Raw genomic sequence first — 25,406 nt, forward strand, 5'->3', positions numbered from 1 at the left:
CTGGAGACCAATTTTGAGAGCTCCACCACTGGGAGCCTGCAGACTTACCATCGCGGAGCTCACGATCCCTTTGTCAGGGATCGACCTCGGAGCTCCAACTGTGGGTACTTGTGGACTTTAACATCACAGAGCCCGTGGTCTCTGGTTAGAGACCGACTTCGGGAACTCCAGGCCGCGAGTGCTTCGACAGTCCTGATGTGGGAGTTTCGATCGCCCCAATGCGAGGGCTTTGACCGCCAGCTGCGGGAGCTTCGATCGCCCCGACAGTTCGACTGCCCCAACTGGGGGAGAATAAAGAGGAAGAAGATTGGACTTTTTTGCCTTCCATCGCAGTGAGGAATCTGGGGAATTTACTGTGGTGGATGTTTATGTTAACTTTTATGTAGTTGTGTGTCTTGTTGCTTTTTTCGTATGGCTATATGGTAATCGCATATCACTGTACCTTAATTGGTACATGTGACAATAAAAGACCTTTGAAACCTTTGAAATCATTTTCTTCACAGATAGTTCATGTTCTGCAGCAATTTCTGCTAATTTTCATATTTCCAGCATCTCAAGTAGTTTCTTCTGTAATCTGATGCACAAATGTGCCCCAGAAGACCTCTGAAGGCCTCATTGTTTATTTTGCTCTTTTGGTCAAACCTTGAAAATGCCAGAATGGATTTATCTGCAACAGAGAAATGGGTGAAAGTAATTTGATGTGATTCATCCTGAAGCAAGTTAGGAGGCATCCATGCACTTATTTCACTTTCACAAATGAGCATGGCTAAGAAATACAATAGTATTGATTCACCACTGAGAGCAATCCTGAAGGTATCTTGAGACTTGCAACAGGAGACTGGAAGTGATGGAAACAAACGATGACCTAAAGTAATAGACCTTGGTTAGTAAATGCCCTAATTCAGTGTACATTCAAGCAAAGGCCTGTTGGTCTGTTTTTTAATCAACCAAAGATTGTCCAGTAGGTGCACTTTTGGTACCCTGAAAGTATTCTGTGTATAACCCTGTGCGATATAATTTTTATAGTATATGTGAAGCAAATATATTCTGTGTCATTTTGAATTCAGTACTATTACCATTTGAAGTATGCATCATGTTATCTTTCTGTTAATCATGTTATGTAATATTTCCACAGCACAGTAATTACTACAAAAAAAATAAATCTTTCACATGTATGGATATGCTTCAGACTCCCTTTGAAAGTTTAAAGTGGGGGAGCTCCATTCCTGTTTCCTAGCAACCCAATCATCTGTAACCATAGCAATGGAAGATTTCAGCAGAAAAAACATCCAAGTCTATTTCTAGACAAATATAAGGTTTCTCTGTTTCCACCTGTTTTGTATGCATACGTCTAATATCTACAAACGCTAGTCACTTTCAAGCACTTGCCCTTCAATTTCTAAAACATTAGTAAGACTTGAATACAGCTCTACAAATGTATTTTATTTAATGAAGTTATTGATCACAGTGCAATGGTTTTCATGTGACTATGCTCTGATTCCTTTTGAGGTGACAACCAAAACTCGTCAATAGAGGTGGCGTCCATGCAAATATCCATTGTTCATAAGACGAGAAAGGAGTGATGATAAAATCCTTGTCCTGTGGATATTATTCATAATTGCATTGAAGATAAACCGTTCCTTAAAAAAACTCCTATCCAGATAATAAATGATTTGTCTAAACATGTTATTCAATGTAAAGATTCGACCAAACTTGCTTCTGCACAGTAATCAGTTCAAAACAGCTACCAAATCTAACTTTATCTGAAAATTAGAAAAAATATCCCTGCTATATCAAATTATATAAATTGTTTTTATATCAAATTAAATATAAAATTATGAGTAATTGTCTCATTTGAATCATGCACGGCCTTTTATTTCAAAGTCAGTCTCAGTGTTTCGCTCTCTATTCAATGAATACATAGAACAGTGAACAGTACAACACAGGAACAGGCTTCATGCCTCTCATAATTTTACATACTTCTATCAGGTCAATCTTCAGCACTCCAGAGAAAACAATCCAAGTCTGTCCAGCCTGACAACTGCACCTTATACCTCCTAATCCAGGCATCGTACTGGTAAACCTCTGCACCCTTTCTAAAGCCTCCACTATCAGTAATAGGGTGTCCAGAATTGCATGCAATACTCTAAATTCAGTCTACCCAAGTCCTATAAAGATTCATCATAACTTCCTGACTCTTATACTCAATGCCCCAATCAATGAAGACAAGCATACCATATGTCTTATTTACCACTCTTTCTACTTGTGTTGCACTTTAAGGGAGTTATGGACTTGGAGCCCAACATCCGCCTGTACATCAATGCTGTTAAGGGTCTTGCCATTAATTATATATTTCCCCTTATATTCGACCTCCAGAAGTGCAACACCTCACATCTGCTCGGGTTAAACTTCATCTGCCATTTCTCTGCCCATTTGCATACTTTAACAGCTTTCCTCAGTCTGAGCCCAGCAATCTTTGTCTCATCTGCAAACTTATGAACCAACTCAACTATGTTTACATTCAAGTTATTAATATATATCACAAACCACAGAATTCCAGCACAGATCCCTGCAGGTGTCGGGACCTGAGGTATTGTAATACTAGGAATTGTGCTTTGTCATTCTGGTAGTTGTCAGAGAGTATTTTTGGAATTTTAAAAGTGGCAAAGAGTGAAGGGCAGCAATTATTACCCCTGAGCAGATTGAGTTACTGGATAATTTTGGAGAGTTTGGTAAAGTCAACTAATTTGCTAGAAGTTTGCAATCACATACAGGCCAGACATGGTAAAGATGACATGTTTCCTTCTTCAAAATCCATGACCAGAAGGAATGCAGAAGTTCATGAAGATAGTTCATCAACATTTTTTCAAGGGCAATAAATGCTGTGCTGATGGAAGAAGCCTGAATCCAAAAATGAATAATAAAAAAGAAGTTTTATAAACATCCAGTAGGTTCTTATTTTTTTCCTCAATTCTGGTATTTCAATTCCAGAACATATTTAATTAACAAACAACCTGCTGTGGAGTAAATCAGCAGGTCTTTGGGGAGATTAGTACATGATGCAAGGTTTCGACCCCAAACATCACATTTCCGTTCAACTTGCTGAGTTACTTCAACAGATTATTTGTTGCTCCACATTCCAGCATCTGCAGTCTCATGTGTCTCCATGTATTTAGTTGATTGAATTTAAATTCCCTTGCTGTTGCGATGTGAGTTGGATAAGCAGTCAACCCCAGCCGTCTGCAATACCAGTCCAGTAATTTCAATAAAGCATCCTGAGTATTGCTGACGCTGCACCCAGCCAGGAAATAGACAGTAACCCACTACACTCCTGATGTGGACAGAGTCAAGAGTGTTTTATTGCCAATGTCCCAAATAAGGACAATGAATTTCTTACTCACAGCAGCACAACAGATATGTAAACATAGTACTTTGTAAAACCCATAATAAACAAAAAAGTTCAGTGAAAAACAGACAAATAAATAAACAACAATTGTACAAAGTCAAAAATAATGCCCGCAGGTCTATATAGTTCAGAGCCTATTTGGAGTTTGTAGAGTTTAATAGTCCGATGGTTGCAGGGAAGAAGCTGCTCCTGAACCTTGATGTTACAGTTTTCAGGCTCATATACCCTCTTCCCGATGGCAGGAGTGACGATGGCAGGAGTGAAATGAGAGCATGGCCAGGATGGTGTAGGTCTCTAATGATGCTGGCTGTCTTTTTAGGGCAGTGATTCTTGTAGATCCCTTTGATGGTGGGGAGATCAATGTCCGTGAAGGACTGGGCAGTGTTCACTGCATTTTGCAATCTTCGTTGTTCCTGGGCGTTCAAGTTGCTGAATCAGACCATGATGCAATCGGTCAACATGCTCTCTACTGTAAAGTCATTCACCCAAGTATTGGCCACTCCAATAGCACAATATTTACATAACCAGGGTACTGACACGGATAGAAAATTGGTTGACAGACAGAAAGCAAAGAGTGGGGATAAATGGGTCCCTTTCAGAATGGCAGGCAGTGACCAGTGGGGTACCGCAAGGCTCGGTGCTGGGACCGCAGCTATTTACAATATACATTAATGACTTGGATGAAGGGATTAAAAGTACCATTAGCAAATTTGCAGATGACACAAAGCTGGGTGGCAGTGTGAACTGTGAGGAAGATGCTATGAGGTTGCAGGGTGACTTGGACAGGTTGTGGGAGTGGGCGGATGCATGGCAGATGCAGTTTAATGTGGATAAGTGTGAGGTTATCCACTTTTGTGGTAAGAATAGGAAGGCAGATTATTATCTGAATGGTGTCAAGTTAGGAAAAGGGGACGTACAACGAGATCTGGGTGTCCTAGTGCATCAGTCACTGAAAGGAAGCATGCAGGTAGTGAAGAAACCCAAAGGAATGTTGGCCTTCATAACAAGAGGAGTTGAGTATAGGAGCAGAGATCCTTCTGCAGTTGTGCAGGGCCCTAGTGAGACCGCACCTGGAATACTGTGTGCAGTTTTGGTCTCCAAATTTGAGGAAGGATATTCTTGCTATTGAGGGCATGCAGCGTAGGTTTACTAGGTTAATTCCTGGAATGGCGGAACTGTTGTATGTTGAAAGACTGGAGCGACTAGGCTTGTATACACTGGAATTTAGAAGGATGAGAGGGGATCTTATTGAAGCATATAAGATTATTAAGGGGTTGGACACATTAGAACCAGGAGACATGTTCCCAATGTTGGGGGTGTCCAGAACCAGAGGCCACAGTTTAAAAATAAGGGGTAGGCCATTTAGAACGGAGATGAGGAAAAACTTTTTCAGTCAGAGTTGTAAATCTGTGGAATTCTCTGCCTCAGAAGGCAGTGGAAGCCAATTCTCTGAATGCATTCAAGAGAGAGCTAGATAGAGCTCTTAAGGATAGCGGAGTCAAGGGGTATGGGGAGAAGGCAGGAACGGGGTACTGATTGAGAATGATCAGCCATGATCACATTGAATGGTGGTGTTGGCTCGAAGGGCCGAATGGCCTACTCCTGCACCTATAGTCTATTGTCCCCAGATAGTTTTCCTTGCAACCGCAAGAGATCTAACACATGTCCCTATATCTCTTGGGTAACTTAGAACCCAAAGATATGGACATTGAATTCTCCAATTCTCCTCCCCCCCCCCTAAATCACCTCCACTGCCTCTCCACTGTGCCCCATCAGGACTCGCACCTATTGTTCCCCTCGCCCTCCCCTTCCACCCATATTCCTTCCTCATGATCTGGTCTTTGTTCCAACCACAGGCCTGTCGCAAAATCCCCCTTACCTGTGTCCACCTACTACCTGCCACGCTTTGTCCTGCCTCCCCCTTTTCCAGCTTTCTTCCCCCCCCTTCCCCCCAATTGATCTGGTCTCAACTCAAAATATCACCTATCCATGTTCTCTAAAGATGTTGACTGACCTGCTCAATTACTCCAGTACTTTGTGTTCTATTGGGTCTTCAAACCTTTTGTCTCACCTGTCTTTTCATCTGTCTTTCGTCCAAACATCTGTCTATGAAAAAACATCCTCACCTGCTCCCCCCCCCCCACTTTGTCTGAAGAAGGGTCCTGACCCAAAATATCACCCATACTTTTTCTCCAGAGATGCTGCCTGACCCGCTGAGTTATTCCAACACTCTGTGTCTCTCTTTGCATAAACCAGCATCTGGACTTCCTTGGTTCAACATTTTGTCTGTTCCACTGCAAAAAACTCCTCCACGTATGCCAACTTTGAAAATGTTGTTTTCCTTTCACCAACAGTTCTGCAACACCCTCTCTCACTGCTCCCTCCTCCATGCTTTTCATGCCTCCAACTTTTCACCTACCCCCACCACCACTCTCTACTTTCAGTCTGAAGCATCAATTTTGTCCGGAGATGCTGCCTGACCCACTGTTACTTCAGAACTTTGTGTCCACCTATTACCTGCCCTGCTTTGTCCTGTCCTGCCCTGCCCCCAAATCGGTGTCAACCCAAAAAAGTTACCTATCCATGTTCTCTGGAGATACTGCCTGAGCTGCTGAGTACTTTGTGTCCTTTTATACCTTCAATCTTTTTGTCTCACCTTCTGTCTAATCGTCTTTCTTTTGTCCTACATCTGCCTATCAAAAAACCCTCCTCATCTGTATTCACCTGTCACCAGCCAGGCTTTTTTCTGCCCTCCTGTTTTCCATCTTTCTTCTCCTCTCCCCCACCCAGCAAATAGGTCTGAAGAAAGGCCTACACAAAAAACTGGACTAGTAACTCGTCGGGTCAGGCAGCATCTCTGGAGAAAAGGCATAGGTGACGTTTCGCGTCAAGACCCTTCTTCAGACTGAGAGTCAGGGGAGAGGGAAACTAGAGGTCTGAAGAAAGGTCCCGACCTGAAACGTCGCATATCTATATTTTCCAGAGATGCTGCTAGACCCGCCGAGTTACTCCAGCACTTTGTGTTTTTTTTTGTCAACCAACATCTGGAGTTTGTTGTTTCTGCAGAGTACCTCTCCTCGTCTGAAGCAGAGTCTCGACCCGAAACGTTACCTATTCCTTTTCTCCAGAGATGCTGCATGACCCGCTGTTAGTCCGGCTTTTTATGTCTATCTTCGGCGTAAACCGACATCTGCAATTCCTTTCCACACCTCCCCCCGTCCGCCATGTTCCCGGTCGCTAGGAGACGCCGACAAAAACCCACCACCTCCGTGTGGGGCTGTGCCACTTTCCCGCGAGGGGGGGAATGGGTTTCCGTGGGATCGGGGTTGCAGCTGGAGGAGGTCGGCGGGCACTGAACACCCCCTCCCCCTGTGTGGCGGCGCCCGGGCCGCTCGCTCCCTGGTTACTGACCAGGAGGCGGCCTCCGCCCTGCTGGGATCCCCACCCTGTTCCCCGCCGTCAGTCTCTCCAAGTCTCCGCCCCGCTGGGATCCCCATCCTGTTCTCTGCCGTCAGTCTCTCTAAGTCTCCGCCCCGCTGGGATCCCCATCCTGTTCTCTGCCGTCGGAGTCTATCCAAGTCTCCGCCCACCCAGGAACATTCAGGGGAGAAGTTAGGGAAGCTCAGTCACTAGGGTCGCCCGATGGGCCGAGTGTTTCTAGCACCTTCTGGCCAAGTCAGCGGGGCGATGGGACTCCTGTGAGAACAGTAGGCCACTCAGGCTCAGCCCATCGAGTTACAACTTTCTCTCTCTCTGCCTTGTCCCCTAATCAATTACTCTCACTCTTGAATCATGAAAGGGTAAGCATTTTAATTTTCTCTGCGTTTTGTTCTGCATTTCGAGTTGTTAGACACCGAATACGAATCTTTGGAGTTTTCTCCCAAGGTGGCAGTGGAGGCTGAGGATATTCAAGACAGAATTATATATCTTGGTTGGGGTGTTAAAGGAAACAAGAATTATGGAGTAAATGCATTTTAGTAACATGAGATAAAAGATCAAGCAACTTTTAATTGAATGGAAAACAGGCCCATGAGCTATTCCTACTTCAGTTTTGTTCAGTTTTTACCCCACTCGCAACAAGGACAGAACCCCCCTCGTTCTCACCTTCCACCCCACCAGCCAGCGGACCAACAAATCATCCGCCAACATTTCCGTCACCTACAACGGGACCCCACTACTGGCCATATCTTCCCATCCCCTCCCCTCTCTGCGTTCCGCAGAGACCGTTCCCTCCGTAACTCCCTGATCCACTCGTCCCTTCCTACCCAAACCACCGCAACCCCGGGCACTTTCCCCTGCAACCGCACGAGATGCAACACCTGTCCCTTTACCTCCCCCCTCAACTCCATCCAAGGACCCAAACAGTCTTTCCAGGTGAGACAAAGGTTCACCTGCACCTCCTCCAACCTCATCTATTGCATCCGCTGCTCTAGATGCCAACTTATTTACATCGGCGAAACCAAGCGCAGGCTGGGCGATCGCTTCGCTGAACACCTGCGCTCGGTCCGCATTGACCAAACTGATCTCCCGATGGCCGAGCACTTCAACTCCCCCTTCCATTCCCAGTCTGACCTTTCTGTCATGGGCCTCCTCCAGTGCCATAGTGAGGCCCACCGGAAATTGGAGGAACAGCACCTCATATTTCGCCTGGGCAGTTTGCAGCCCAGTGGTATGAACATCGACTTCTCCAACTTCAGATAGTTCCTCTGTCCCTCTCTTCCCCTCCTCCTTCCCAGATCTCCCTCTATCTTCCTGTCTCCACCTATATCCTTCCTTTGTCCCGCCCCCCCCTGACATCAGTCTGAAGAAGGGTCTCGACCCGAAACGTCACCCATTCCTTCTCTCCCGAGATGCTGCCCGACCTGCTGAGTTACTCCAGTATTTTGTGAATAAATACCTTCAGTTTTGGTTGTTCTTCTTTTGGGAAAATTGAAATCTGCTGTGGTACAAAGATACTACACATCAGAGCAGAATAATCCCTTAACGTTTGGCACCACACTGCAGGTTGATTAACCATCATTTAGATCATCCTAGATGTTCAATCTGAAAAAAGGTCCCCACCTCAAAACGTCTGTCCACTTGCATCTATAGATGCAGTATGATGCGCTGAGGACCTCTGGCACCATGTTTTTGGATCTTTGAACACTTTTTTTTCCGCTGTCAGGGAACAAACTTTACAACTGTTATTTCTGCCCTTCTCCCGAACGGTTTGATTTGGAATATATTCGCTAATATGTTGACTTACCATTGGCCAAGGGTTTTGGGGGACTTATACATTGGCGCACATTAGGCAAGAATAATGAGACAAGAAGTTGATTTTGCAAGACAATCTCAGCATGTGGTTTAGTGGATGACCTGTAGAAGTTAAAGTTACTAATCTGGAAGCAAGGACCATGTTTTCTCACAAACTGCCTTTTTACATGTTACCATACACATGCATTGGCTGCTTGCTTATTTTGAAATAATATTAATATTTTAAGAAAGTCTACCACAGGTATAAATTTGAATCTGATTATTTGTAATAATGCATCAAGATCTCGGTAGGTCCCCCCTGAAAATAATTCATTTTGCTATATCTGCATCGTATGGCTTAGAAAATATATTAACAACGGCATGCGGGTTTTAAGGTTGTTATGGGAAAGGGCTAGGATAGACAAGAAATTAAAGTCCTCTGGGGGAAGGCAGATTTCAATGTGATAATCGGAACCTGGCAAAAGTAGACTGTGAACAGATAAAGATGCAAACAATGGGAATCATTCAAAATGCAACAGTGAGAGGGTTGATGTGTTCATGTATTGGTGAAAGGAAAGGCCAACTAGTCCAATTCCAAAAATGGGTGGTGCAGAAAACAAATAGGGGAGGGTCTACAGAAGTATAGAAAGTGGAAGGAGAGGACTTGAAAGGTAATTAGAATAGTGAAGAGGGGGCTTGAAAAAACAAAGTCAGATATGAGTAGGCAGAACAATAATGCAGGTATTTCATGAGTATACTCAGTGCAAGAGAGCAAGCTTTTTGCAGATTTAATTCTGTTTTTAAGCATCTGATGTGCTGCAGAAAATTTGAGCAATTTAACAAAATATGTTAATATTTATACTTAATGTAATTAAATTATTAAATTATTTTTTCTTACTTGGGCAATTTTTTGTTAACAAAGTGATTTATTATCAGCAAAAAGTGGTAATTGTGGAGAATGAGAATTATTTTCAAACTGTTTTCTCTGTCTCATTTAGGTATTTGCATAAAACTCTAAATTCAAGGCCTTCAGCCTCCATCTGATTTCCACCAGTTTTTCAATCAAAAATATGTGCTCTTGTCTCATGAATGGGACTTATTGGACTTTTATCTCTGGCTAAATCAAGAATGCCAACTATTACTGCTCTTAAATTTGGGGCTGTTTTCTTTATTTTCATTATTTTTGGTGTGATAACCTACCACAATTATTCTCAGCTGGAGTCTCTGAAAATCACTCAAACCACTTATTTGGGCAAAATTAAGCTAGACCTCTTGTGGCAATCTCCAGATTATAAAAATTACACTAAAGCTGCAAAAAAACAGAAGAATTCACCATTCAATAAGGGTGATCACAATGGCTCACATTGTGATATCGATCCTAATAGCAGGTTGGATTGTGGTTTTAATAAACTGATGAATATGAAGAAATGTCAAGCCCGCAGTTGCTGCTGGATTCCAGTGGTCAGTGCTGTCAATATGACTGCCCCCCTTTGTTTCTTGCCATCAAATTATCCTTCTTACAACATGGAAAACATTTCACCAACCAAATCAGGCTATACAGCTACATTAAGCCGCAAAGAGAAGACATTGTTCCCAAATGACATAAGGACACTTCAGTTGAACGTAATGTATGAGACATCAGAAAGACTTCATTTCACTGTAAGTAATCTCGATTGGTAAGAATAATTATCATGAGGTAATCGCCATTGATGTAAATAGTTATATTTGATTTTTGGAGGTAGTTTGACATGTTAATTAAACCACTGAGTCCATGCCGACCATCGACCCGTTCACCCGAGTTCTGTTATCCCACTTTCTCATCCACTTTTCAGTGATAAAGATAAATATTAATATAGGTTGTCTTGATTTTAAATTGAGGGCTCTTTGTTAATATCAAGTATAGTTTCAATTATATTGTAAGTAGGAGTTACAAAGCTACCTATAGGCATCTATGTGCCTAACTTTCACATTCATTTTGCATAAAGTCCAAGATTAAATTACCCATCCTTAACAATACAAAACAAAAACACAGTTTGGTAGTGCATATAAACATAGCAAAGACCCATTCAAACAAATGGCAATGTAAAGAGTTTTGAATAACTGGCAACTTATTATTTTTCACAAAGGAATCATTTTTATCACTCCAAAATAGATGTCAGTATGCTGTATCATTTCCTTTCTTTGCAATTACATGGATACCATGACTTTGATGCTTATTTTTAACGTCTGTCATCCTTCAATAGGAATATAAACGATGGAAGAAAAACAAGTTATATTATCTTTTAAGCACTAGAAATTAGAAATTTTAGTAAAAAGGATGATGGGATTTCCTTTTGCGGTTTATTTTATCTCGGAACAATTTATCGAGATAGTGTTCATCAGCAGGATGATATCAGTACACAATTCCTAATTGTCTCATTTGTCATGGTGTGCACGTATGTGTTTCCCAGCATCCACCGCCCTCCCTGGGTCAAAGTCATGTTCATACGTTATATGAGAAGAATTGGGCCACTTGGCCCATCATGTCTACTCTGCCATTGACTCATGGCTGATCTATCTTTCCCTATCAACCCCATTCTCCTGTCTTCTCCCCATAACCCCTTACTAATCTAAATCAGGGACAAATGTTTGAAAATGGGCAGCAAATTTCAAAACTGAACTTCAGATATTTACCACCAAGCCACTATCATGCTAGCCATTGGCTGATTGGTGTTGCAGTCATTTATTTCAGTTTTTTGAAGAGATTGTCTATTGTATATATGGATCACCGTATATAATGGTATATAAGAAAATTCAAACTAGTCTTGTATTTTTCAAACTATTTCTATAGCTTCCAATGATGAGTTGACAAGTTGGTTTCTGATTCTGCAACATTAAGTGTCTGAGAACGCTCAGGATAATTTTTGTGTATTGGTCCCCCCTTTCTTTAAATACGTGCACTGTCGCTGGTTATCTGTCTCGATTTGGAAATAGGCTGTCTAGTCTGGTATTACATTCAAACTCTAATGTTTTGTTATCTGTTTGTTTGTACATACTGATGGTTCAGCATCAGGCTCGCTGGGTGTTAAATCACTTGCTCCCTCTAACATACCAGAACCCTAGTTTCTACACTTCTTCTACTGTACTGTCTAATGTCTAAGGAAAAAAGTGCACGGTAGCGCAGCGGTAGAGTTGCTGCTTTACAGCGAATGCAGCGCCGGAGACTCAGGTTCGATCCTGACTACGGGTGCTGCACTGTAAGGAGTTTGTACGTTCTCCCCGTGACCTGCGTGGGTTTTCTCCGAGATCTTCGGTTTCCTCCCACACTCCAAAGACGTACAGGTATGTAGGTTAATTGGCTGGGTAAATGTAAAAATTGTCCCTAGTGGGTGTAGGATAGTGTTAGTGTATGGGGATCACTGGGCGGCACGGACTTGGTGGGCCGAAAGGGCCTGTTTCCGGCTGTATGTATATGATATGATGATAAAAGAATATTGGAGTATTAATTGGAATAACATGCAAATGTCAGTCCAGCAGCACCAAAGTTCAAAGCACGTCTCAACAGATTGAAGAAGACCATCCTAACTCAAAACATCGTCCCTCCATGAATGTTGCCTGAGTTCCTGCAGCAGTCTGTTTTTTTGTTGTAGATTCCAGCTACTAGTCTCTGCTACAGTCTCTTGTGTTTTCTGAGCATGTCAGAGTAATTGTTACAGCACAATGAATCTTCAGTGTTCAAATACATTTGCTATTTCCAAGACTCATTTAATTGCACAATATATATTTGGAGTTGAACCAAACCGATTTGGTACATACCAACAGAATCAATCAGAATGAATAACATTGCCAGTGAAGATCAATAATCAGCTTTATTGTTTATAAGGTTTATGTACAAGTTGTTTTTTTCTCTTTACGAAACCTTTGTGCTTTCTCAGCTCAAGGATCCAGAGAACAAGCGGTATGAAGTTCCTATTGATGTTCCTATTGTTACTGAAAAAGCTTCAACTCAACTCTATACTGTTAAGTTTACCTCCAGACCTTTTGGTATTATTGTACAAAGGAAGTCAAATGGTCTTGTATTGTAAGTAATTAGACTTGGCATTGCCTTCTATGTTCTTCTTCACGTACAATTTATACTTGAATGAATGAATTAATTAATTAATAGGTTTATTGGCCAAGTATGTACACATACAAGGAATGTGCCTTGGTGCTCCGCTTGCAAGAAACAACACGAACATACAGTAAACAATTAAGAATAAGCATAAAACATTAAAACATTAAGAATACATCATTACGGTTTAAACATGTGAGTGAAATAAACTAGAGCAAAAAGAGACTACAGACTTTTGGTTTTTGAGTAGAGCTACTGCTCATGGAAAAAAGCTGTTTTTATGTCTGGCTGTGGCTGCTTTGACAGTCCGAAGTCGCCTTCCAGAGGGAAGTGCTTCAAAGAGTTTGTGGCCTGGGTGCGAGGAGTCAGAGATGATCTTGCCTGCTGGCTTCCTGGCCCTTGTAGTGTACAGTTCGTCAATGGGGGGAAGGTTGCAGGTTGAAATACTTCAGAAATTTGGTGGTGTAAAAGTGAGAACAAAGGTGCACACAAATATACATGTAACCTGGCTCCTACTGAACTAGAAGGTAGACACAAAATGCTGGAGTAACTCAGCGGGCCAGGCGGCATCTCTGGAGAGAAGGAATGGGTGACGTTTCGGGTCGAGACCCTTCTTCAGACTGATGTCAGGGGAGTGACAGACTGATATCAGTCTGAAGACGGGTCTCAACCCGAAACGTCACCCATTCCTTCTCTCCAGACATGCTGCCTGTCCCGCTAAGTTACTCCAGCATTTTGTGTCTACCTTCGATTTAAACCAGCATCTTTCCTACTGAACTAGTGTTGTTCCCTATCTACATCAACATTTGTAGCTGAAAGCATTGGTGAACCTTTCACAGTAATTAAATGCAATATTTTAGCTTTGTTGATGAGTCCTTCCATCGCGTTAATGATTGTAAGTGGGCTATTATGCGAGCAATTTTTCATTTTGTTAGCTCAATATGGACAATTGTAAAGCTTCACAAGAATAGTACTGTGAGTGCTTAACGCACAGGATTTGAGCATTGCCAGTAGAATGTTGTATCGGTGTGTAGGGTGTATCCAGCTGTTTCTTTCTATTACTTGCAATAACACGTCATATTTGCGGAATGCCATTGTTGAGCCATTTCAGTGAGTAGAGGTGAGAGGCAAACTTCCTTTCTGCAAAAATGCATATGTTGACCAGTTTCATGACCATTCTGAAGTTTCATTCTCAACTTTATGAAATCAGATTAAGTTGGGAGTAACTGAACTGAAATTACAAACTTGTATTCGTGGGATATGACAGGTTGGTTTTGTAGGCATTAAAGAGGGAAATCAATGAGTCACATAGTATGGAAACAGATCCTTTGAACCTAAGTTCCTCCAGCTTGTGCTGGAGGTCAAAACTTGTTTTGACTAGGTTTTTTGCTCAAAAGGGGACAGTATCTGAGACCAGAATTGCACCTGGTTCTCTGGTGCCGTGTGACATCGGGTCTTCAAGCTACACCACTATGCTGTCCGAGTGTTTTTCTGTCAGTAACAGTGGGAGCAGCAGCATTAAAAGTGGAATCCCAACAGTGGCAGTGTGAGAGTGGGATCATGTGGGATCAGGCCAGGGAAGTAAGGGATAATGCCGATTCAAAATTAATGCAGACATAAATGTTCAGCTGGATGTCTGTACTAATAGTGTGATCCACGTCTAAAAATATGCATAGTCCTCAATGATATAAAACTAAATTGGTGCATTAGCAATGTTTCATTACTATTGTAATACAACTCTATATACAGTACACTGTGCAGTTTTCTGCAGGATAACTTTGCTATATTGCGGTGGACAACATTGAAAAAATAATTAACAAATAAATCATGATCTAATTTTTAAATGGGTTCCTCTAGTATTTTTAAGTGACAAGAAGTAGCATATCCTATTACTTTTTTTTCCCAGGCTGAATACTACTGTGGGTCCATTGTTTTATGCTGATCAATTTCTGCAGATCTCTACTTCCCTGGCCTCACATTACATTTCAGGGCTGGGCGAGCACATGACAAATCTAATCCTGAATGTCAATTGGACTCGATTAACCCTCTGGAATCGAGATCAAGCACCTCATGTAAGTACTGTTTGCTTCTGTTTCAGAAGAATGACAGGTGACCTCAGTGATACATACCAAACGTCTAGTAGCTGAGGGAAGGATGTTTCCCCTGGTTTGTACCATCTGCTGTCTGTTGTGTCTCCACAATTGACTTTGCGTTGTCTTCAGAGGTGATAAATATATGGAATTCTCCGATTTTATTCAGAACATTGATGGAGAAATCAAGGGATCTAAGGAAAGGGCAGTAAAATAGCACTTAAGTAGAAGATTAGTCATGATTCTATTGAATGGCAGAGCATGCTCAAGCAGCCAAATGGCCTACAGGGGCTGCTATTTCTTGTGTGTACCAAATCTGGTCACTCCCCATTCATCTCCTCTTTTCCATATCACACCCGATTTACTTTCTGGCCACCATTGATTTCTACTTTTACAATACAATACAATATATCTTTATTGTCATTGTACCCAGGGGTACAACGAGATTGGGAATGCGCCTCCCATACGATGCACTAATTTAGGTAATTTAGACAGCAGCAACCCAACGAAACGAACAGTTGTAACAGTTTTGGACAGGGTAAAGTGCAAGTTGATCTATGCGTTGTGGCCATCCGGCTCAGCAGGACCGGTTCATAGCAGCTATGGCCCTGGGGATGAAGCTGTTCCTGAGTCTGGAGGTGCGGGCATAGAAGGCCTTGAATCGTCTGCCCGATGGAAGGAGTTCGAACAGACTGTTGCAGGGGTGTGAAGAGTCTTTGTGGATGCTGGTGGCTTTTCTGAGGCATCGTGTGTTGTAGATGCCCTCCAAGTCTGGTAGCTGTGTTCCGATGGCCCTCTGAGCTCTATGGACTACCCGCTGTAGAGCTTTCCTTTCTGCCTCCGTGCAGCTGAGGTACCACACAGGGATTCCATGCGTTAGGATGCTCTCTATGGTGCAGCGGTAGAAGGTCTTCAGCAGCTGTTGGGGTAGACCAGACTTTTTCAGTGTTCTTAAGTAGAACAGTCTTTGTTGTGCCTTCTTGACCAGCGCAGCAGTGTTATTGGACCATGTTAGGTCCTCCGAAATGTGAGTGCCCAGAAACTTGAAGCTGGACACTCTCTCCACACTGACCCCATTGATAGAGATCGGGGCATATTCCCCGTTATGTGACCTACGGAAGTTGATGATCAGCTCCTTGGTCTTGGTGGTATTTAGGGACAGGTTGTTATCCGAGCACCAGTCCGCCAGGTTCTGCACCTCCGCTCTATAGTTTGTTTCATCCCCGTTGGTGATCAGCCCCATGGAATTGTTATCTGGAAAGTACCCTTAAAAATTCCAAAGTATAATCTTGTATTCAAGATGCAAGCAAGACAATATCTGTTTGACAGACGGTGAGTGAGATCTTTGCTGCTTTTAATCTGAAAGGAAATGATTGGAGTGAAAACAAGTGATATTTCCACTTCAGATTGCTAATCACCTTGCAGGAAAGTTCATGGGTGTGAGTGCTAGTTGTTGAAGGAACTTGATAAGTTGTATTATCCCATCCATGAATCTATATACTAAAACTCTTGTTTGTTTGTTTGTTTGTTTGTTCCTGAACTACAGCCAAAGCGGTACACGATAGTGCACCAATTGTAGGCCCACCTTACTTACTGTCATCCCTTTGGTGCTAATGGAAAAAGTTTAATTGAAATCGGTGTTATATTTTTAAAGTTATTCACATTTTAAAATTTAAATCTATCTCCTAGGGAGCGAGGGGGGAGGTGGGAGGATCAGGGGTTTGAGGGGTATAAAGTGGGGGGGAGAGGGGGAGGGAGGTGGAGGGAGGGGGGAGTGGGAGGGGAGGGGGAGGAGGGAGTGGGGTGGGTGGAGGGAGGGGGAGGGGAGGGAGGAAGGGGAGGGGGTAGGGGGGAGAGGGGTGGGGGAGGGGGTGAGGAGAGGGTGCTACACCAATGCAGGAGAGGTTTGGGCCCAACAGGTCCACGGTCTAGTTAACAAATAAAACACGCTTTCTAGAGTAATTTTGAAGCTTGTAAAGAGATCTTGGTGCACCCTGAACAAAACCTTTCACAGATGCACCTGGAAGGCAAGATGAGAAAATTGTGAAAGACAGAACTTCAAATTAATTTCGCAATAACTCATCGTCCTTGAGCCATTCAGCTTGGTGTAGGCCATTTGGCCCACATTTGGCCCATATCCCTCTGAATTGCACCGAGTGAAAAGGTTGTTCCTGAGGTATCTCTAGGTCACTCCCTTCTCTCTCTAATCTGTTCACTGTCAAGATTTTTTTTCACTATTGGCCACCCTGTGGCGTTTTTTTTTCTAAATCAAGGACGACTCATCACACAGCCATAAAATGACACTAAGCCAACACAAGTATACTTGGGGATGGCACTGAGATGTAAACATTCTGAACCGATTATACTCACGGGTGGCACTGAACAGGTTGCCTTTGCCCTCCAGTTTTAGAATCATCTACTCTGGGGGAGAAAGGGGGGAGAATTGAACATGCACTTTAACCATGCCCCTCATAATTTTGTATACTTCGATAAGGTTACCCCCTCAGCCTCCTACACTCCGATGTATTGTTCCAGTGTCTCCAGCCTCTTCCTATTACTCAAACCTACAAGTCCTGCTGAATTTTTTTCTGCATCATTTCCCTGATGATATCCTTCCTATAGCTAGATGACTAGAACTGCACACAGTACACCACATGTGGTCTCACCAATAACATGTATGACTGCATCGTAATGTCCCATGCAAAGATTTTCAGGAAATTTATTTATGAATCCAGGTGAGAATTTTTTCTGTGTGCTACCACCAACACTGCCTTGTTTTTACAGAAAAAATCCAATTTATATGGCTCACACCCTTTTTATTTGGTGATGGAAGGGGATGGGTCAGCTCATGGAGTTTTTCTGTTAAACAGTAATGCCCAAGGTAAGAAATTATTCAACTTGTACATAAAAAAGAAACTCTGTTTCAAACCTGACAGAGACTACAGATGCTGGAATATGGAGCAAAATCCAGATCCTTATGCACCTCAAACTGAAACAGTAACCGTCACACCAACCTCCATAGACACTGCTTGACTCGCCGAGTTCCTCCAATAGTTCGTTTTTTATAATGTGAAAGCCCTGTTTAACACTAAACTATCTCTTTTCGCTGAGCCGCAATGTAGGTTAATTATTTTTGTCATGCTGCATGCTGTAGTTTAATTTGTTTTTGATCTTTTACACTTCCTTGAGGACACTTTTTTTGCAATAAATGCTCAATATATAAATCAAATACTGAATTTAAAATTATATAATTGTATGAGCTCCTACAAAACATGCAAAGCTGTCTCTTTCATCCTTTACCAAAGTAACGTGTTGTATGCTGTTTCTTTTGCCATTTCTTCAAATGTTATATTCATAGAATCCCACTACTCAACATGAGGCTATTTGGCCCATTGTCATTCTGCCAGCTCATTGTAAGAAATATTGATGTATTCCCACATCCCTGCTGTCACTTGCATTGCTCATTTCTATTTCTTCAATTCCTTTTAGAAAGTTCAGAGTAATTCTGCTTCCAAAGTTGACAAATTGGGAATATGGAGATGGAGTTAAAGGGGAAGCGAATACAGGAGAAGCTGTAAAGGACTCTCGTATGAATGGGAAGGGAAGTTCTAGAAGGGATATGAGAGTAAGGTCAGGGCCAATTGTGACCGGTGTGAGAGGGGAGGTAAATACCGAAGTTAAAGTGTTGTATTTAAATGCGCGAAGTATAAGAAATAAAGTGGATGAGCTTGAGGCTCAGTTAGACATTGGCAAGTATGATGTTGTGGGAATCACTGAGACATGGCTACAAGAGGACCAGGGCTGGGAGCTGAATATTCAGGGGTACACAACGTACAGAAAAAACAGGCAGGTGGGGAGAGGGGGCAGGGTAGCTCTGTTGGTAAGGAATGATATTCATTCCCTTGCAAGGGGTGACATAGAATCAGGAGATGTAGAATCAGTATGGATAGAGATGAGGAATTGTAAGGGTAAAAAGACCCTAATGGGAGTCATCTACAGGCCCCCAAACAGTAGCCTCGACATAGGGTGCAAGTTGAATCAGGAGCTAAAATTGGCATGTCACAAATGTAATGCTACGGTGGTCATGGGAGATTTCAACATGCAGGTGGACTGGGAAAATCAGGTTGGTAATGGACCCCAGGAAAGAGAGTTTGTGGAGTGCCACCGAGATGGATTCTTAGAACAGCTTGTACTGGAGCCTACCAGGGAGAAGGCAATTCTGGATTTAGTGTTATGTAATGAACCTGACCTGATAAGGGGACTAGAGGTAAATGAGCCATTAGGAGGCAGTGACCACAATATGATAAGTTTTACTCTACAAATGGAGAGGGAGAAGGGAAAATCGGCGGTGTCAGTATTACAGTATAGCAAAGGGGATTACAGAGGCATGAGGCAGGAATTGGCCAAAATTGACTGGAAGGAGGCCCTAGCAGGGAAGACTGTGGAACAGCAATGGCAGGTATTCCTGGGAATAATGCAGAAGTTGCAGGATCAATTTATCCCAAAGTGGAGGAAAGATTCTAAGGGGAGTAAGAGGCACCCGTGGCTGACAAGGGAAGTCAAGGACAACATAAAAATAAAAGGGAAGAAGTATAACATAGCAAAGAAGAGTGGGAAGCCAGAGGATTGGGACTCTTTTAAAGAGCAACAGAAGATAACTAAAAAGGCAATACGGGGAGAAAAGATGAGGTACGAGGGTAAACTAGCCAATAATATAAAGGAGGATAGTAAAAGCTTTTTTAGGTATGTGAAGAGGAAAAAAATTGTCAAGGCAAATGTGGGTCCCTTGAAGACAGAAGCAGGGGAATTTATTATGGGGAACAAGGAAATGGCAGAAGAGTTGAACCGGTACTTTGGATCTGTCTTCACTGAGGAGGATATAAACAATCTCCCAGATGTTCTAGTGGCCAGAGATCCTAGGGTGACAGAGGAACTGGAGGAAATCCATATTAGGCAGGAAAAAGTTTTGGTAGACTAATGGGACTCAAGGCTGATAAATCCCCAGGGCCTGATGGTCTGCATCCCAGGGTGCTTAAGGAGGTGTCTCTAGAAATTGTGGACGCATTAGTAATTATTTTCCAATGTTCTATAGATTCCGGGTCAGTTCCTGTGGATTGGAGGGTAGCTAATGTTATCCCACTTTTCAAGAAAGGAGGGAGAGAGAAAACGGGAAATTATAGACCAGTTAGCCTGACATCAGTGGTGGGGAAGATGCTGGAGTCAATTATAAAAGACGAAATTGCGGAGCATTTGGATCGCAGTAACAGGATCGTTCCGAGTCAGCATGGATTTACGAAGGGGAAATCGTGCTTGACTAATCTACTGGAATTTTTTGAGGATGTAACTAGGAAAATTGACAGGGGAGAGCCGGTGGATATGGTGTACCTCGACTTTCAGAAAGCCTTCGACAAGGTCCCACATAGGAGATTGGTGGGCAAAATTAGAGCACATGGTTTTGGAGGTAGGGTATTGACATGGATAGAAAGTTGGTTGACAGACAGAAAGCAAAGAGTGGGGATAAATGGGTCCCTTTCAGAATGGCAGGCAGTGACTAGTGGGGTACCGCAAGGCTCGGTGTTGGGACCGCAGCTATTTACAATATACATCAATGACTTGGATGAAGGGATTAAAAGTACCATTAGCAAATTTGCCGATGATACAAAGCTAGGTGGCAGTGTGAACTGTGAGGAAGATGCTATGAGGTTGCAGGGTGACTTGGACAGGTTGTGTGAGTGGGCGGATGCATGGCAGATGCAGTTTAATGTGGATAAGTGTGAGGTTATCCACTTTGGTGGTAAGAATAGGAAGGCAGATTATTATTTGAATGGTGTCAAGTTAGGAAAAGGGACGTACAACGTGATCTGGGTGTCTTAGTGCATCAGTCACTGAAAGGAAGCATGCAGGTACAGCAGGCAGTGAAGAAAGCCAATGGAATGTTGGCATTCATAACAAGAGGAGTTGAGTATAGGAGCAAAGAGGTCCTTCTGCAGTCATACAGGGCCCTAGTGAGACCGCACCTGGAGTACTGTGTGCAGTTTTGGTTTCCAAATTTGAGGAAGGATATTCTTGCTGTTGAGGGCATGCAGCGTAGGTTTACTAGGTTAATTCCCGGAATGGCGGGACTGTCATATGTTGAAAGACTTGAGCGACTAGGTTTGTATACACTGGAATTTAGAAGGATGAGAGGGGATCTTATCGAAACGTATAAGATTATTAAGGGGTTGGACATGTTAGAGGCAGGAAACATGTTCCCAATGTTGGGGGAGTCCAGAACAAGGGGCCACAGTTTAAGAATAAGGGGTAGGCCATTTAGAACAGAGATGAGGAAAAACTTTTTTAGTCAGAGAGTTGTGAATCTGTGGAATTCTCTGCCTCGGAGGGCAGTGGAGGCCAATTCTCTGAATACATTCAAGAGAGAGCTAGATAGAGCTCTTAAGGATAGCGGAGTCAGGGGGTATGGGGAGAAAGCAGGAACGGGGTACTGATTGAGAATGATCAGCCATGATGACATTGAATGGCGGTGCTGGCTCGAAGGGCCGAATGGCCTACTCCTGCACCTATTGTCTATTGTCACTCCTCTACCAATTTTAAAAAAAACTAGGTATCCTTTTGTTTTCTATCCTGCAACCATTTTCTGATTTATTCCATCATAAATTTAAGAATTTTGAACATTTTGCTCACATTTCCACTAATCTTCTTTGCTCCAAACAAAACCAATCATGGTCTCATCATTCCCTCTATAGAACTCCTTCATTCCTGGAATCATTCACACAGATTTCCTTGGTACCGTTTTCACATCCATGAGAAGTGGATTTTTCCATGGATCACTAATCATAACTAATCTTAATTATATTTCTCCTTGTGGTAATGATTAATACTGTACGAGAGAACCCGTGCAATTTTATTTTATCCAGATGTATTACTTCAGCCATCTCCTGCTCTTACCTGGAGGGCCATTGGAGGAATCTTTGATTTTTATGTGTTCTTGGGTCCAAATCCAAAAACGGTGATCAGGCAATACATGGATATTATCGGTAAGATTGAAGCTATCACTGTGATGTATGTTGTACATTTAGAATTAACTCATAGCTGAGTAATCTTTAATCATCTGATTGTTACGCATTAATGTTAATATTATTAAAAATTAATTGAGAAGGATTGAAAACAATCTGCGATTGTGTGTATTACTCCCTTCAATTTTAAATTCAGTTTAAGAAAACTGAAGAAAAATGAACACCAGAATCAGGTTTGCCAACCAACACCTTCCTCTTCACTTTCCACATCTCCACACTAACAACTCAACAACTCAAATGAATAAAAAGAGTGTTGCGATTTTATGGTGGCATTATTTTTCCAATCGGAACTACAAGTATATGACATATTACATTTCTTTACTGTCTTCTGGAACTAATGTCTACATAGAACTAGATTTAGACAGCCGAGAATAGCACAATACATGTCCTTACCACACTTCCAAATAAACATACTTTGATCTCGGTAGTGTGAACATAAGAACGTTGGAAATAGAAGCAGGAATAAGCCATTTGGCTTTGCCTTTCAAAATATGACCTCTGCACCACTTTCCTGGGCTAATTCCATATCCTTGATTATATTGGATGAATGGAAAATGCTATTTTTCCTTATTTTAATTGATAAAACTAAGATAACAATGAAATAATTAAACTTTGTTTTTCAGCTAGGCAAATTAGGATCTGTAGTTCAATATCTAGAGTGGTTGAACCTGGATCAGAACGTATGTACTGAAATCCATAAAGATGAAGGTTGAGCCAAATCTCAAAGGAGACAAATGACTAAGGGGCCTACTTCCATGACAAATTTATGTGATTCATTAATGCAGATTATCTGGTCCTTACCTCATCACAGCCATCCAAAACTTAATTTGCGTCTTTCCAACATTATAAGTGATTAATTTTTAAAGGAAGACCTTTTGAGTATTTTGTAAAGAATGTAATGAGAGGTACTATACAAATTCAAATCATTTGCTTTTTATCTGTATAATGTTGTATCTTCCTGTAATTTGCTACAACTGCATAGGCTACCCATTAATGCCTCCATACTGGAGCCTGGGATTCCATCTGTGTCGGTTTGGTTACAAGAGCACAAATGTCACCCGACAGGTTGTGGAGAATATGGCCAGAGCCAACATGCCTCAGGTGATTTTGGTTTAACAATATGTAACAGTCTCTAAATGCACATGAATCTAAGCAAATATGTTCGAACAATATTTTAAGATAAAATATAGGAGTAAATGAGCATTTTCTTTGCTATATCATAACATGTGGTTCAAAATGGTAAGGCAGTGAATAATCAGAGTGGTAGATGGGTTGCCAATTGTGGTGTGTCTTGTTCTGGATATAGTTGGAGTTGCATTTATTCAGGCAAGTGGATAGAATGCTATCATTATCTGGACATGCCTTTTATAAATTTGAAAAGGCCCTGAGAAGCCAGACAGTGAATCATTTACTGCAGTGTACCCAGCCTTAGTCCCATTCACATATCCACAATTCTCGGAGACAGTCCAACTGAATTTCTAGTTAATGGTAATTCACGGGACATTGCTAATAGGAAACAGCAGCAGATCCAGAAGATGGGTCACCACACCTTCTGGAGGTTAAAAACTTCAAATTCCTAGGAATCAATATCACCAACAACTTCTCCTGGACCACCCATATTGAAGCAACGACCAAGAATGCACACCAATGCCTCTACTTTCTTAGAAGGCTTAGGAAGTTCGGCATGTCCCCTACAACTCTCACCAACTTCTACAGATGCACCATAGAAAGCATTTTATCAGGATGCATTACAACTGTTTAGCATGCAACAAAAGGCTGTTCACTGTACCTTGGTACACATGACAATAAACTGAACTGAACTGAAACTTGGTTTGGGAACAGCTCCATCCAAGACCGCAAGAAATTGCAGCAAATTGTGGACGCAGCCCAGACCATCACACAAACCAACCTCCCTTCTATTGACTCCATTTATACTTCATGCTCGACAAGGCCAACAGCATAATCAAGGATGCAAGGATGAGTTGCACCATAGCCACCCTCTACTCCCCTCTCCATCAGGTAAAAAGGGATAGAATTGTGAAAACGCGCACCTCCAGATTCAGCAACAGTTTCTTCCCAGCTGTTATGAGTCAACTGAATCATCCTACACACAACCAGAGAGCTGTGCTGAATTACTATCTACCTCTTTGGTGACCCTCGGACTATCCTTGATCGGACTTTTTTGGCTTTACCTTGCACTAAACGTTATTCCCTTGTCATGGATCTATACACTGTAAATGGCTGGATTGCAATCATGTATTGTCTTTCTGCTGACTGGATAGCACGCAAAAAAAAGCTTTTCGCTGTACAATAAGCTAAACTAAACTGCAATTACAGTTTGGGGATAAATACTGGCTTTGTCAGCTATGCCAAACCCAGTAAAAATAATTTAAAATAAATATAAAGTAAGTATTGCTTTCAAGTTGGGCTTGTTAGGTTGTCTCATGTTGGAGATGTTCAATGATTGGAACTTCATTGAAGATCATTTTAAAAGTTGGAATAGTTCATTATGAGTCACATTTCTGTTTGATATTTTTGCCTAGATAAACAATAATGACTCGCAGATTTAAAAAGAATATGTGTGCTCAATTGTTAAAATAAAGATACAATGTGTTGGAGTAACTCTGTGGGTTAAGCAGCATCAATGTAGAGCATTGTTAGGCAGCATCTCTTTAGAACATGGATAGGGACCCTTCATCAGATTGATAGTAGTAAGGGGAGAAAGCTGGAAGAAGAGCTGGGGTGGAACAAAGCCTGACCAGTGATGTGGATACTGGTCAGGGATGTTTTGATTGGCAGATGATTGGACAAAGGCCAGAGGTGAAAAGAGAAAAGGTAGTTAGATAAGGAGAGAAGAGTTGTAAAATGTGAAGTCAGAGGAAGGAATGTATGTGGAACAGAAAAGGGAGCATAGGGAGTGCATCCAGCTGTGGCACAGGAAAGAGAGGGGGGGAAACGGGAGGGGATGTGTTTGTAGGTTGGTGACCTAAAATTGAAGAATTCAATATTCATAATGTTCTGAATGTTCTAAAGAATGGTCTCGACCCGAAACGTCACCCATTCCTTCCAGAGATGCTGCCTGTCTCGCTGAGTTACTCCAGCATTTTGTGTCTACCTTCAATGTTCATACTGTTGGGTTGAAAGTTACCCATGCGGAATATGAGGTGCTGTTCCTCCAGATTGTGTGTGGCCTCATCCCAGCTGTGGAGGAGGCCCATGGCAGAAGGATCAGTATGGGAATGGAAAGGGAATGGTTAGTAACCGGAAGATCCAACAGGCCTTGGCAGGCTCAGCGCAAGTGTTCGGGGAAACGGTTGCCCAGTGTATGTTTGATCTCGCCGATGTAAAGGAGGCCACATCTGGAGCACCGAATGCAGTAGATGAGTTTAGAGGAGGTCCATGTTAACTTCTGTCTCACCTGGAAGGGCTGCTGGAGTGCCTAGATGATGTGAAAGAGGAGGTATAGGGACAGGAGTTACATCTCCTGCAGTTGAAGAGGAAAGTACCTGTGGAGG

The 25,406-nt window shown here is 42.3% G+C and overlaps 1 protein-coding gene across 1 annotated transcript in view; it reads left to right on the forward strand.

Moving 5' to 3' along the window:
- The first annotated feature begins 6,499 nt into the window (after positions 1–6,499).
- Positions 6,500–25,406, forward strand: part of LOC144594576 (lysosomal alpha-glucosidase-like) — a 39,157-nt gene continuing 20,250 nt past the window's right edge. The window contains exons 1-7 of the mRNA XM_078401297.1: positions 6,500–7,206; positions 9,637–10,297; positions 12,553–12,698; positions 14,635–14,800; positions 17,603–17,699; positions 21,733–21,852; positions 22,874–22,992. Of these exons, the coding sequence (XP_078257423.1) occupies positions 9,728–10,297; positions 12,553–12,698; positions 14,635–14,800; positions 17,603–17,699; positions 21,733–21,852; positions 22,874–22,992 (1,218 nt within the window). The 5' untranslated portion in view covers positions 6,500–7,206; positions 9,637–9,727. The remainder of the gene's footprint in view (positions 7,207–9,636; positions 10,298–12,552; positions 12,699–14,634; positions 14,801–17,602; positions 17,700–21,732; positions 21,853–22,873; positions 22,993–25,406) is intronic.

This window comes from Rhinoraja longicauda, chromosome 6, assembly GCF_053455715.1.
Source record: "Rhinoraja longicauda isolate Sanriku21f chromosome 6, sRhiLon1.1, whole genome shotgun sequence".
Lineage (NCBI taxonomy): Eukaryota > Metazoa > Chordata > Chondrichthyes > Rajiformes > Arhynchobatidae > Rhinoraja > Rhinoraja longicauda.